Below are 15,480 nucleotides of genomic sequence, written 5' to 3'. Positions count from 1 at the left end.
TAGGATTGAGAAAGGTATGTTGAGATGGTTTGGACATATAGAGAGGATGAACGAAAGGAGATAGACGAAACAAGTATACAAGACGAGTGTGGATGGGAGAATTGGAAGGGGTCGACCTCATTGAACATACCTCAATCAGATTGAGGACGTTTTTAGCAAAGGCCAGCTTAGGAGTACCCTAATTAAGTTAATAACAATGTACCTACCTATATAGTTTAAGTTAAAAAAATTTGGCTCTCAAAAGAAATTTCAATTTTTCACTGTTGATATTTGGCTCTGTTGACTAATGAGTTTGCTGACCACTGGTCTAGGGTTTTCGGTGTAGATACACCAAGTTACATCCCCTTTCTGGGCTCCGGTTTCCTCATTTGTCCAATGTGAGGCCTTAGATTGGATGACTTCTAACGAACCCCCCAAAGCTAACATCCTGTAAAAAGGAGTGCTGATTTTCATATTCTGTAGGTTTTGTAGGGAGAAATTGCACATTTACACAGAGACCTCTGTGGCCCACCGCTTCTGTCGAACGATGGATGGGCCTGCTAGTGACACCCTTTTGGTAGCATGTGGCCTTTGTGCCTGCCTCACCTGTCTTCACTCTTCCTGGTTCTTACAAACTCAGAGGAGCAGGTACCCTGAGCTAGAGAAGAGGAAAAAGCCTCATGATTACCATGAGTTTTCTCTTAACAGAATGAAATTATGGAGTAACAAGTTTTGAGATTATGTTTGACAGCCGTCCCAATATTTTTACCACCATCCTTCATAGAAATCCTGCACATGGAGAGTTAACAATGAAAAGTCTGCCCCTTGTATGCGTCATTGATCACTTTGCATTTTGAGTTATCATAGTATTTGTGGCATGGGATTTACAGCACTGGCAAAGGTCACCACTTTAATGGAAAGCTGATTTACTGCAATCTTCTAATGGGTTCAGTCTTTTATCGCTCTCTTAGGGTCTTAGGATGCAGCTTCACAAATCATTGCCTTGGCACCAAGTCTTCCTAAATAAGCTTAAACGCAGAAATGCCAAGTGAATTGATATATAATTTTCTGACTATGAAAATAAGCCTCTTACAAGAATAAATCCGTAGCCTGTCACCTTTTCTTTTCCCTGGCAGCCCAGTGAAATACATGTCCCTTCAGGAAGAATCCAGCTGGGTGAACTTTAATAATGATTGCTTCTCACACTGAACGTTCACCAAGAACTGGCCTGTTCTCCCCTTGTGGTCGGCTCCATCACCTCCTTCTAAGACCCTGTTCCAGCCACCAGAGTTGTGATTTGAATGGAGAGATGAATAAATGGACAGTTACTGAGGACTTAGCATGTGCCTTCCTCTTTCAAATCAGCCAGAGAGGGAAGTCGTACTGTTTTCACTTTACAGATGAGAAAACCAGGTTCGGAAAGGCTCCGTTACTTAAGGTCATGCTGCTGTGGGTAGCAGAACCAGAACTGAACATGGGTCCCTTTATTTCTCAGTCAACTGTTTTTTGGCCATGGTGTGCTACCTCTCACAACTTACCGGTCACTTACTTGGTCTTGGGCCCTTGTGCTATATATTTTCATGGTCATTATCTCATAAAACCCATCCTCCTAGCAACCCAATGATATAGATTTTTATTTTTTAGGTGACATAAAACTGAAGTTTAAATAGATTATGTAGCTTTCCCAAGGTCACATGGAAGGCAAGATCTGTGCCCTCTCTTGGGGGTCTATGAATTGGAAGGGCTGGGAGGAGATTGCTGTTTCGCTTCAAGAGAAATATGTGCTTTTGGACAACCGAAGCTGTAAGCCACCCCAGCAGAGATACGCTGATAGGCAGGAGGTGAAATATGTAGAAAAGGATTGATTGCGTCCTAACCAGCAGCCCTTTCCTACTGAGGTCTCTTGAGACAGTTATATGCACCGAAGACAATGGCTGGCTGTGGTACACTTTTATTACTAACCAAACTACCTGATGTAGCATAACAGAGAACAAGGCTGGATGGGGCAGAGATTTCCTTTTGCCCAGAGGCAGGAGAATAGAGGCAAGAGGGAGAATAAGCCTACAGAAGAGGTCTGCTAAAAGCTAGAGCAGAGCCTGCCAGCTCCCTGGGAGATGGAGCTAGAAAAGAGAAGGGGAGGTGGCTGAGCCACTGGGGTCCTGTGTGGGTGGAGGATGCCCAAAGACAGAAAACACCCCCATGACTTTGTACCAAACGTGTGAGAGCACTGTTCATTTGCCTGCATATTGGCCTGCGTATTTAACATATTTACACATGTTGGCGCACTTCATAACTCAGCCTCGTCCCAATCTTTGGTTGCTATGGTAATAATCGCACGGTACGAAATGTCTGAGCTATTCCTCTGGTTTCCTCACTCCAGGCTTGGTTTAGAAAGAGGGTCAACAGCCAAGGAAGCCCTAGATGTCATCGTCGCCTTGTTGGAAGAACACGGGCAAGGTGGGAATTATTATGAAGATGCAGGCTCCTGCCACAGCTTCCAGAGTGCTTATCTGATTGTGGATCGTGAGGAGGCCTGGGTGCTCGAGACCATAGGGAAGTACTGGGCTGCTGAGAAAGTCACAGGTGAGAGGGCGTGCATAGCGAAGAGCTTTATGGGCAGAGAAGGCGGGATGGATGTTGCCTGGGCTCACAGGACTTGTGCTGCTGCTGGAGACCTTCTCTCTGCTGCCGTGAATCTTCTAGAGAGGAAGCTGGAGTCTTCTGAACCCGGAGGGAAGGGAGGTCACCACTTGGGAAGCATCCTCCTAACATTTCCTATTTTCTGTTTGCTTTCTGGGCAGGACCCAATTCAGACCACTAGTGGTTTCATGATCCAAATTGCTTCTTGATGAATTGGCCAAAGGATTAGTGATCTTTTCCATTCCATTCACAATAGGTCAATGAATTACTACAACAGGGAGTTGCCCTGATCACCCCAGTCCTATAGCTCTTTGTGCTTGGAATGTTCCCCTAACAGAGGAATTCGGATTTGTCTGCGAACCGTTGAGTTCCTCTGGGCCAACAAGCCATGTCGCTGGAAGCAATGTTTCTAGAACAGCAGAGGCTAGGAAATCCACCCAGAAGGATTTACTGTCCAATAAATTACTGCTCTGTGCTTCCTGCAGCATCTTGTTCTAAGATAGTTCTGAGGAAGGAAATATTGTGTGTGTGTTGCTGGGGTGGGGGGGAGGTAGGGGAAGGGAATGGCTGTCTTGTATCACTGCCTCAGCACCCCCATATACTGCACAGGATGGAATCCCAGAGTGGGTTACAGGGCTTCCAGAGGGCTAAAGAGTTCTAAGAAAGGATTGGCCAGTGAAGCCCCCCTTATATCCTGAGGCCTGGAAGACAAATACAAATCACGTTCACAGCATTTCTCTGCTCTCATGCCAGTGGAAGACATGGCTACAGAACTCTTCTCTTGTTGAACCTATACTTGGTCTGTGTATTTTTCTCAACTGAATTTACCAGGAAGTCTCTTCCAGCTCCTCAGAAATGATGTCAGGGGTGACACCTGTTTGCCATCTCTGCCTGAAGGGTGATTGGAACCAAACCTAAGCTGCGTTAGAAGCAGATCTACTGCATCGTTGAGGCAGTGAGATCTAGCTGTGGTTTCTTGATGAAGCTGTGCAAAGGCCGTGTCTGCCTGGAGGAGGAGGCGATTTCTTCTAATTCTTACAAGGGATTGCACCTTGAGGCAATCTCAGAGTGTTTCTCCACCCACGTACATCCCACATACACCCAGGTGTGCCTGCCTGCCCTACTTCCACAGTAGTTACAAAACTAATGTAGCTGGTGTGGCCCGCCAGGTCTCTAAGCCTCCTTCGATGCAGGCACTTAAGACTCACTTAAAAAAAATCTCTTCTTCGCCCTGACTGGTTTGGCTCAGTGGCTAGAGCGTCAGCCTGGGGACTGAAGGGTCCCGGGTTCGATTCCGGTCAGGGGCGTGTACCTTGGCTGCGGGCGTGTCCCCGGTAGGGAGTGTGCAGGAGGCGGCTGATGGATGTTTCTCTCTCATCCATGTTTCTAACTCTCTATCCCTCTCCCTTCCTCTCTGTAAAAACTCAATAAAATATGTTTTTTTAAAAAAAATCTCTTCTAAAATGAAGTCTTACCATTGCGTAGCTCCACCAAGAAGGCTACTGGTCCATGCTGAAGGACAATCGTATTGTTTTAAGTAGAATGTAAAACTTTTTAAAAATCTATAATTGCATTCAAAAGCTTAGTCTCACTTCAAAGTACAACTTAAAAACCCATCTCATCAAAATGCATGTCCCCTTTCACTAAATATTTAAAGGGGAAAAACCCCAGCCATTCCTTGGACTCATTGATTTCACGTCCTCTGATCTCAGCAGTTGTGTGACTGCAGTAGGAGTTAATGAACTCTGCCCCTCGAATGCTAAAATTCCTGAAAGCAAATGTCTATTATAATCAGCTTTCTAGGAAAATAACATGTGGAGTTATTCACAAGACTTAAAAATATCTTAGTGTGAATAATGTCAAAAACCACTTATGTAGGCCAAAGCTATTATTTATTTTCATTTAAAAAATAATTTTACACTTCTGGTGACCTCTAAGATGAAGGCAAAGGACATCGGCCAGGCATGCTCACATTGATGAAGCAGAAGATGCTGAAGGAACTCAGCCTAGCCCTGACCCTGCCTCCAGGAGCTGGTTTTCAGGCAGTAATGGCTTCCGTGCAGCTTGCAGTCCAGGCTGTCTTTTTCTACTTCATTCTTCAAGTATTTAGAAGATAAACATGTTCCCTGGAAGCAGCAACCATGAATGGCTGTTTTGAGCTGTCAGTGAATACTTCCTCGTGATCTGGACATCGTGTTGAAGCTTGAAGGTCAGGTTATCCTCAGTGTATTTGTAGCTCAGGCTTTGAAGAAGCCATAGCCAGCCTTCCAGCACATAGGAGAACAGGCGCCCTAACCCAGATTCTTCACAGGGGTGTCCTCAGAAAGCAGGCAGCCCTGATTTCAGATGTATCTAGCTATACTAACATTTTTATGAGAAAAAATTCCCATAGATTTTTCTCACATGCACACGTGACACAGGAACATGCTATGTCCAGGTACATTTTGTTAGTTTAACACTATTCATTATCAGGGCCACTCTGTTTTTCTAAATGTTGGGACCTGAAAAAATAATTGAATGAAGAAGGATCATATTTGTATTTTTAAAAAAACTACACACATATATGGGTGGGAGGTGGTGGTGGAAGGTGTTCTTCAGGTAGAGCAAGACTAAACTGGGGAGGAAGGTTCTCCATGGTTGCGACATTCACAAGTCTTGTTAGTCGCTCAATGCTTCTTTCAAAGAACCTTTCACTTTTCTCGTAAGTAGTAAATGCATGGGTTTATTCAGCCAGAAGGAGGGGCCTCACATGTTTCCTTTTGATTATAAATTTAAGATCTTGTGATGGTTGCTCATTTACAATGTGGTAATGCCGGTCAGGATTGGTCAAACCTTCTCACCAACTAATGTAGCTGATCTTCTCAGAAGAGGACCAAGGACTGTCTGTTTCTCTCTTCAAAAATGGAATTTATTCCATCCCTGTAGTTAAAGTCAGGTTGCAGGAGAGGGATTCCCTGTAAATTTGCATTTCTTGATTAAGTCTTTGTAAGTGTATTTCCAACTAACTGAGCCTTGCACTCTCTGCAGAGGGCGTCAGGTGCATCTGCAATCAGCTCTCACTCACCACCAAGATCGATGCAGAGCATCCCGAGCTCAGGAGTTATGCTCAGAGACAAGGCTGGTGGACAGGAGAGGACGAGTTCAATTTCTCTGAAGTTTTTTCTCCAGCTGATGACCATCTACACTGCTGTGCAGGCAAAGACAGCTTAGAAAAGCAAGAAGGTGAGTTATTACACTGCTTATCTTTCTCCCTCCAACACCTTTTGTCTTACAGTTATTTTGGAGAACTTGTCTGAATTTAGGAGGGTGAGCAAAGAGAAGGAGTAGAGAATAGACCTTGTATTTGGAGACCAACTTGTACTAAAGGTCCTGATGTTCACACAGGATGACAACTTGCATTTATTCTTATAGGATGATTTCTCATCCACAGAATTTTCCTGCTGCTGTTTAAACACTAACATCATTGTGATACTTATTGCAGCCTTTCTTATACCCCAGCATTTGTATATTTGACTTATCTCCTCCCTAATTTTCTCCTCTTATTAGCCTGCTGGACCTTGAGGGCAGGGGAGTTGTCTTTTACTCATCTTAGGACCCTCTTGTGATGCCTGTTATAGTCCTTTGTTCTATGAACATTTATGAAGTTAACTGTTAAATTGAATTTTCTTCCTGAGCCCTTTGTCTTCCACCCAAGTATTGACTTAGTCAGAACCGATATTTAGGTAAATATGGTGACTGGGTAGCTTGTTACTTTGTGTCTGAGTGGAAACTCTTCCAAATAAACCTCAATGGCCATATTTCATATTTGCCAGTGATACGTGTTGTGTTAAGTCAAACCTTTGATCATTTAGAATAGGGGTCAGCATACTATGCCTTGTCATCAGCCACCTATTTTGTAACTAAAATTTTATTGGAACTCATCCATACCGTTTATTTATGGCTACTTTTGTGAGCAGTTGCGACAGGTAGGTTACAACAGAGATTATATGGCCCATAAGCCTAAAATATTTATCTGGTTCTTTAAGAAAAAGTTTGCTGACCCTTAAACCTAGAAGAACATTTAAAGACTTTTGTTGTAGAACTTAATGAATATATTCTGGGCAAGAAGGTATGAACGTATTTTAAAATGGGGAACTCTTAAAAAAACACCCTCAACGTTTTAATAAAAAAAACTAGCTTGATGGAAGCATATAATACCATGTAAGAAGTTGTTCTGCCAAAACATCAAGCCTAAATCTGATGAACCTCTAGATCTAGCTACTAGTTTCTGGTAAATACAAAGAATGGGCAAACATATTAAATAACACCAGTGGGATACGTTCTTCAAAGTTCAGACTGGGAGCCTATAGGAGACGTGGTTCAACAAATAAAATGTAAGGGAGAAAAATGCGAGGCAGAGATAAAGAGATTTAAGAGACACTATCAACTTATTGGATCCTGATTCAAGTCAATAAACTCATTATGAGACAGTGAGGAGGTCTGAATACTGAGTAGTGGAAGAAATAGAGGACTTACTGTGAATATTTTTGGGAGTGATATGTTGTAAATAGAGGCAAACAAGGAGGATGTGGTTGTGCTAGTGAACTTTAAGGTGTCTTCTCCCTAAGAGATGCTTTGATTCCATCTTTGTGAACAAAGACGGAAAAGATAGTGTTTTAATGAATTATAACCAGAGGGAGAAAAAGTAGAACTGGATTCAAGGATTTGTTTATCTATCTACAGAGAGAGCCACCCATCGTAGTGACTCTGACTATTCTAAATACCTCTCCGTGCATATTTTCCACAGTAGAGTGGTCATTCTCCAAATATAGTACCGATTCCAACCAGTAGGGGTGCATGAGAGAGCTTGCTTGGTGGGTTGTGCATAGATTGCATATACCTTCTTATGGGTATCATTTCCTGTGTTACTGTGCTGGTTGAGGGATTTCTAAGTGCTGTATCAAAGAGACCCTGACATAAATGTGCTTAAAGAAAATGGGAGTATATTTCTCTCCCATGGTACAGTCCAGATGTCCACGGACAGTCCAGGGCTGGTAGGTTTCTCTGCCTCAACACAGGACTTCCATTGGGGATCCACTCGCTGGCATCTCCCAGCCAGCAGGAAGGGAGAAGAGGAAAATGAAGGGCAAGCATTCCTTTTTAGGGATGTGACAAGGAAGTTGAGCACATCATTCCCACTTGTCTCCCACTGGCCAGGATTTATCCCATGGCCACACCTAGCCACAAGGGTCTGTAGTTAGACAGTTGTGTTCCCACCTATAACGTCAGGAGTTCTATTACAGAAAAGGGAAAGGCGTGAATGGATTTTGGTTAGCAGCCTGAGGCAGTGATATCTCCCCCACCTCTGTCTTTACAGAAGGAATCACTGTGCAGACTATGATTGACATCTTACGGGACAAAGCCAGTGGCGTCTGCATAGACTCTGAGTCGTTCCTGACCACAGCCAGCATGGTGTCTGTCCTGCCCCAGAGCAGAGGTTCACCATGCATCCACTACTTCACCGGGACCCCAGATCCCTCCAGGTACGTCTGAGACACAGTCGTGTAAGCAGAAAGCGTATGGCGCCCTCGAAAGCTCATCCAACAAGCGCACAACAGGTTCCCGCCCTGCCTTTTGCGTGGCTGAGCCACATGATTTAGTCGTTCTCAACGTGGCCGGGGCAGCATAAAAAGCTTCAATTCAGGGGTGTTCCCAGCTTTAGTTGCATGGCAAACATCACAATCATGGCATCCAATGGTTTTAAATTCAGCAAATGCATATTGATTATGTATCATGGGCCAGGCGTGGTGCTGTATGTGGGACATGCAAAGCTAAACAAGACACAGTGAGAGATTGCAGGATTGCCCAAGACTTGTCACAACCACCAGTTCCTAGCAGTTAGGGGACAAAATGGCCCAGAGGCAAAGCTGATGGAAGCGACTTCACGCGCACTGGCCAGTACTTCTAGACATTGGATTTTAAGGGGTTGCTTTCTGCCCAGGAACTTCAGCGAAGAGGTAGAATTGCACAGTGGGTAAGAGCATCAACCTTGAGAATAAACTGCCAGGATTTTGAATTCCACCTCAGTCAGTTAGGAGCTAGATACATCTTGTAACATCTCTAAGCTTCCGTTTCTGTATTGTACAATGGGGATAATACTAGTCCCTACTTTGATGTGCTTGTTGGGCCTCATTTTTGAAATTTCATTTTTCAATTGCAGTTTATATCTAATACTAGAGGCCCGGTGCACAAAAATTTGTGCACTGGTGGGGGGGGTGTCCCTCAGTCCAGCCTGCTCCCTATCACATACTGGGAGCCCTCAGGGGATGATCAGGGGAAGGCACCAGCCCCATCACCCCGCTGTTGCAGCCACTGCCAGTCACCGCAGCCACCAAGGTGTTTTCATCAACGCAGACTCCAGTCCCTTCACCATGAAATAATGACAACTTTCTTTAGGCATTTTCAAGATGTGTCTTTCATAGGATATGACCTTTCTTCTTTCTTTCTTTCTTTCTTTCTTTCTTTCTTTCTTTCTTTCTTTCTTTCTTTCTTTCTTTCTTTCTTTCTTCCTTCCTTCCTTCCTTCCTTCCTTCCTTCCTTCCTTCCTTCCTTCCTTTCTCTCTCCTCACCTGAGGATATGTTTCCATTGATTTTTAGAGAATGTGGAAGAGAAAGGGAAAGACAGAGAGAAACATCAAAGTGAGAGGAACACTTTGATTGGTTGCCTCCTGCATGAGCCCTGACCTGGGCCCATGCCAGGGAGGAGCCAGCAACCTAGGTACATGCCCTTGGTCAGAATTGAACCCAGACCCTGCGGTGGGCAGGCTGAGGCATTATCCACTGAGCTAAACTGGCTAGGGCAGGATATGACATTTCTTAGCCCTCCAGCAGCAGACCTTCCTTTTTTTCTCCAGGAGTGTGGTAAAAAACCCTAGATCACCTATTTGGATTCTTATTACCCAAGTTACTAAGAATATTACCAGTGGCATACAGGGAGCTTAGCCAATGAGGAGTCAGAAAAGGTGTTTCCACTGCAGTTCACACCAATTGCCAGCTCGGCCCCTGCCCAGGGCTAAGGCCTCTGGCCGAGTCCTTAGGCCTGGGCAGGGGACCCCCAGCTCCCACAATCGCCCGTTCTATCCCTGCTCCCCACCATCGCCGGCTCTGCCCCTGCTCCCCATGATCGCTGGCTCTGCCCCTGCCCAGGCCTAATGCCTGTGGCCGAGGTGTTAGGCCTGGGCAGGGGACCCCCAGCTTCCGCAATCTCCGGCTCCGCCCCTGCTCCCCGCCATGCTGGCTCCCTCCCTGTTCCCTGCCATGCTGGCTTCCTCCCTGCTCCCCACCATCGCCAGCTCCACTCCTGCCCAGGCCTAATGCCTCTGACTGAGGCGTTAGGCCTGGGCAGGGGACCCCCCAGATCCCCACGATCGCCAGCTCTCCCCCTGCTCCCCTCCATCGTGGCTCCGCCCCTGCCTAGACCTAACGCTTCTGACCGAGGCATTAGGCCTGGGCAGGGGACCCCCAGCTCCCCACGATCACCGACTCCGCCCCTGCTTCCTGCCATCGCCGGCTCCACCCCTGCCCAGGCCTAACTCCTTAAGGTGTTAGGCCTGGGCAGGGGACCTCTCATCTCTGATTGCAGGCTCCGATATCCGCTGGGTGCCTACGTATGCAAATTAACCACCATCTTTGTTTGGTTAATTTGCATACTCATCCGATTGGCTGGTGGGTGTAGCAGAGGTACGGTCAGTTTGCATGTTTGTCTATTAGGTAAGATTATTTTGCATTAGTTTCAGGTGTGGGCCTCATGTTTTAAATTACAGCCAATATCAATAGAGACTTCTAGCAGGACTGGACTATTAAATTCGGTTTAAGGTATTCTTAGTTTTTCATTCACTCATTTATTCATTCAACAAGCACTTATTAAGCATCTACTGTGTACCACATAGTGTGCTTTTTGGGTACTAGAGACTAATTGTGTACAAGGGAAGAGATAGCATAAAGAGATGACAAAGAGGAACACTTCACAGAGGAAGGGACTCTTGAGTGCTGGGCATTGTCGGAAGAATAGGAGTTTGTTAGGGACAAAAAGCAGGAATGATAGTATGAGTCTCTTAGCATGCTGTCAAATCAAAGCATGTGCAAAAGCATAGAGGCATGAAAGCTTGTCTCCCAATGCTAGTGACTCAACACCCCCTTGTGAGCACTCGCTGCTGCCCGCGAGGGTACACGTGGGCTTTGGGAGCGTCTGGATGCTCTGCCAAGGTATTGGACATTGTTCTTTAGGGAACAGGAGCCTTCGAAGAACTGAAGAATGACTGTGCCCCCACCCCTTGGCCCCCTGTGTCAGACACCTGCTCTGACAGTGGCTAGAAGCCAGGCCATGTGACGCCAGGACAATAACATAAAGGGAGTCTGATTCCTCTGCTGAAGTGCTTGGCCTAATACAGTCAGAGAAACGGGCTGGGAAATAACCTTCAGGTATTTAAAATGGAAAGTCTCAAGTAACTTTAAAAGCAAATTATTCCTGAGTCCCATTAATTAAAAAGGCCTTAAGGCAGATTAAGAGCCTTCCGAAGGCATTCATTTTTATCTCCCACCGTTAAATGAGCTGCGTTTCCACGGCAACCGCAGGACGGTCATAGCTTTCTTTCCTCGTCAACATTTCAATATTTCCCTGTAATTGGGCATGTTCAGCATTTTGTATTTTGTCAGCAGGAAGCACAATTAACTCCTCTTGGGCTTTGAGGTAGTAAAATGAGGGGCCTTTGAGCTGCTTCTGTTAACGCTGAAGGCAGCAGAGAGGTGTGTGGGGGAAGTGGTTTCAGGGCAGTGCACTTGCAAAAGATTATGATCAAAGCACAGGACTGTGGGACGCATCCCTCCCGGTGAGTGACAGAAACCGCAGGTCACGCGCTGGCTATTGCTCCGTGTGCTGCTGCACTTCTCCGCCCTTTGCACTGTATTAATTATAGATCCTCTTCCCAAACAACTTGATCTCACATTCTCTTTTCTCTCCTCCTTCCCTCCCTTATCTTCCTCCACCCGCCTCCTAGCAAGAACCAGGTACTATGTAAGCTTGAGAGTTGGAAGGAGGTGCAAAAGTCGGAGTTCAAGCTAGAGGGAGATGCAGAAGACCTTGAATTAATTTATCGAGAAAGCACATTCCATCTTATCAATATTCTGTTGTGTCAACTGGTGCCTTAGTCATTCAATAGTGACACTGATTGGCTTGTGTGCACCTGTTCTGACCTTTGGGAACCATTTCTGGTTGGAGGCCAGTACTTGTTAAAGTTCCATTGATGTGAAGAATCAGAGAGGGAAAGGGTAGCGGTACCTTCTCATTTTGAGACTGTACAGTTCAGTCCTGCAGTGTCGGGAGCCAGTGAGAGCCGATTAAGTGCATCCTTCCTGACTCTATGTTCTGGGATGTCACATCAGTAACTTGAAATGGGCCACAGTGGGCGTATTTACACCACGGAAATTGGCAGACGCCAGGAAGCAGGGCTTATTTATTTTATTTTTTTCAGAGATGCAATTGTCAGCCCAGCACGCCACTGAGAGGCCCCCACAACTGGGAAAACAAACACTCCACATAGAGGATGGATAAACCAAGAGGGGAAGATAATTTAAACACTTTCCATTTTAAATATTAGAAGGCCATTTCCCAACCCATTTCCCTAATTACATTAGGCCATGCACTTCGCCCAGGAAACAGAAAAGAGGGAGGCAGTTGTAGGAAAATAGGGTGTTTGATGCACTTTAACTGGGGAGATGCACGGGACATGGGGTGCGTGTGTGTGTGTGTATGTGTGTGTGTGTGGTTTCCTCCTTCTCCCAGTGTAGTAGGCTTGAGAGGCTAAATTAGATCTGCTGAGGCCGTCTCATCTGGTTAATTCAGATGTTAGGGACAAGGGGCCCCTTCTTGTTATTGGAGTTGAGAGAAACTGGTTATTCTAGATTCTTTCCAGGTTGGTTCCAAGTTTAGCAGATTCATCCCAGTGGGACCCTGTGTGCTGCTCCTGTCTGTGCCAGTCACCCCTCAGGGGATCTGGGGGGGCCTCCGGGGCACGGGGTGAGCCTGGCTGAGTCTCTGGGGGAGTGTCTGCCCCTTCAGTAAGAACAAGTCACGCTGCAGTCAGAAGCGTTGGCTGGCACTGACATTACCATTCTCAACCCCAGTCACAAAAAGTATTTCATTTTTCTGCAGCGGCACAAGGTGTTTATACATAAACTAACAGGACGCTGCAGCAGTGAGAGGGAGTGGGGAAAGCTGACCGTGGCTTTGGAAGATTTGGCTCTCGGTCTGCCACTCGTTAAGAATGTGTCTGGACAAAGCTCATACCTTCTATGAGCCTCAGTCACCTCGTCTGTGAAATGGGACAGAAGCCTTTGCCCTGCCTTGTTCATGGCTGTAACCCTAGGTCCTAGAACAGTATTTGGTACTCAGTCAGCCATCAACATGTATTTACTGACTGAGTGAAGGAAGGAAGGGAGGAGTGAATGAATGAATGAGCAGGGGTACCATTCATTATCAAAAATGGTAATCTTGTTTTCCTCCTAAATGAGAAAACAAATGAGAGGAAGACATTTTTGTTTTTTTTTTTACACTGGCTTGTTGCATTCATCACAAAATTTAAGGGAAAACATACAGATAAGGCAAAGATGTCCAGGTATGCACGCACATGTACACGTACGTACGTTCACACACACACACACACACACACACACACACACACGGCCATTTCCCTAAAATACACCCATTGGGCCAAAAGAGCGGAATCAAAGAGTGTTTGCCTGGGCCCCCTCCTGTGCCCAGAGCTCCCCACCCTCTCACCACCAGACTTCTCTTTCTCTGGGCTTCTCTTTGTGTCGTCCACCTTAATCTGTCCCCTCCCTGAATCTGTCAGAATTATTCCAGAATTTTTCAAATAAGGTAGAACTTAAAAAAGAGAGTGAGAAGGGGTCGCAGAGCCTTCCTTTCCCGGAGGCCACTTCCCAGCAAACCATGCGAGAAAGGCCACCTCGCTGAGCGTAAGCAGAGGACCCCTTTTCTACTTGCCTCGCTTTATGTCACTGGAAGGGCCTCCGCACGGTTTTCCCGAGCAGGCAGGTCTGCTAGACGACTCCTCCCTGTGAATAGGAGAAACCGCAGCCTGTAAGTGGCAATGAACTTCACGGAAACCTTCACCCTGCAGTTGTGTCTCTCTTGGCATGAACACATCCCCACCCACCACCCTCCACCCTCCACCCACCACCCACCACCCACCACTTCCACCCTCCACCCACCACCCTCCACCCACCCACCACCCATCACCCACCACCCTCCACCTACCACTTCCACCCACCACCCACCACCCACCACCCACTCTCCACCCTCCACCCATCACCCACTCTCCACCCTCTACTCCCAGAAATGGCTGCTGAGTGAAAGGACTGCTTCTGGTGCCCTCACACCCAGCCTGGCTGAAGCCCCTCTCCTTTCTCTCCAGGTCCATCTTCAAGCCTTTCATCTTTGTGGATGATGTAAAACTTGTCCCCAAAGCACAGTCTCCCTGTTTCGGGGATGACGACCCTGCCAGAAAGGAGCCCCGATTCCAGGAGAAACCAGACCGTCGGCACGAACTGTACAAGGCCCACGAGTGGGCACGCGCTGTCATCGCCAGCGGCCAGGTGAGCCGGGACTGGGCCGTGGACAGTGGCGGGGTCAGCGAGCACGGGCCAGGAGAGCAGGGCACAAGTCACCCTGTTCCTCCTCTCCAGCACGCTCCTCCCCAAAACCCAGGCTCCCAGGCCCTTCCCAGGACGCGGTGCTCACTGTCCCACCCCGTCCCCTGAAAGAAACCAAAGCCTATGCTTCTGATGTTATTCTGGAGCCCAGTGGGCTCAGAATAGCCCCTTTCACCTAGGAATCCCCGAAATGTGCAGCCCAGTAGGGACGGCTGCTTCACTTCTTCCTACAGTTTTTGTATACTTTTGGGGACAAAAGGGTGTATGTGGTGGCAACACTTTAAAAATGCTTAAAAAATTGATTCTTCCCCAAAGTCCTGGAGATGGATAGGGCTGCACAATAATGTGACTGTACCTAATGCCACTACACAGTACACTGAAAAGGGCTCCAGTGGTATTTTCGGTGGGATATACATTTTATGACACTAAAAGAAAGATTCTCAGGTTTTCAGTTAAAAAGAAGTTTTTCTTTAAAGTGCAGATCCCCCCCCCCCCCCCCCCCCCAAGCTTTGGAACTTAAAGCTATAAGACGTAAATTCTTTTTTTTTTTTTTTTCAGTATAACTTTTTTTTTTTTTTTTATTGCTTAAAGCATTACAAAGGAGACGTAAATTCTAACAAGGCCACCCCAGCACCTGTGAGCATTCCTCTGCAGCCCCAGCTGTACTTGGTGGAAGGGAGGAGGAAGGACTGGGCATGTTAGACGCGCATCCACCCTCAAGCGTTTAGTGAACAGCTGGGAGCAGGACCAGTTTCTCTGGAAGAAAGGGCCCCTTTTAGGTGAACTGAGCACGCGTTCTGTGTGGGCCGGGAGAGCACCAGGGACTGCAAAAGGGACATAGAGAAGGCGACCCGGGTGGCAACATCTCTGAGCAGGGCAGGCTCAGTGGTCACAGAGCTCGCACCTCCACGCCACCAGCTGTCGGCTGTCTTATACCTGTCCGCCCGCCCACCATTCCCCGGAGTCTGCACTGCTGCTCCCGCGGCTCCTGCCAGCGCATTTTCTAAGCCGGACAGGGACCGAGAACGGTTTTGAGCTGAGCCGGTGAGGGCGGGTGGGCTTTGAAATGTGGAAATGACCGCTGGTGTGAGTCAGGGGGGCGGTGACTGCAGCGTCTCCCTCCGGGACTTATGGACTTATCGTGCTACCACG

The 15,480-nt window shown here is 46.9% G+C and overlaps 1 protein-coding gene across 1 annotated transcript in view; it reads left to right on the top strand.

Annotated features, from left to right (window-relative positions):
* SCRN1 (secernin 1) overlaps positions 1–15,480 on the top strand; it is a 46,802-nt gene that overhangs the window by 26,600 nt on the left and 4,722 nt on the right. The window contains exons 4-7 of the mRNA XM_070424501.1: positions 2,360–2,562; positions 5,647–5,841; positions 7,976–8,141; positions 14,091–14,271. Of these exons, the coding sequence (XP_070280602.1) occupies positions 2,360–2,562; positions 5,647–5,841; positions 7,976–8,141; positions 14,091–14,271 (745 nt within the window). The remainder of the gene's footprint in view (positions 1–2,359; positions 2,563–5,646; positions 5,842–7,975; positions 8,142–14,090; positions 14,272–15,480) is intronic.

The sequence above is a fragment of the Myotis yumanensis genome, unplaced genomic scaffold, assembly GCF_028538775.1.
Source record: "Myotis yumanensis isolate MYYU_CA2020_CCGP unplaced genomic scaffold, mMyoYum1.0.hap1 SCAF_9, whole genome shotgun sequence".
Taxonomy (NCBI): domain Eukaryota; kingdom Metazoa; phylum Chordata; class Mammalia; order Chiroptera; family Vespertilionidae; genus Myotis; species Myotis yumanensis.
This window is presented reverse-complemented; position numbering and strand designations above follow the sequence as displayed.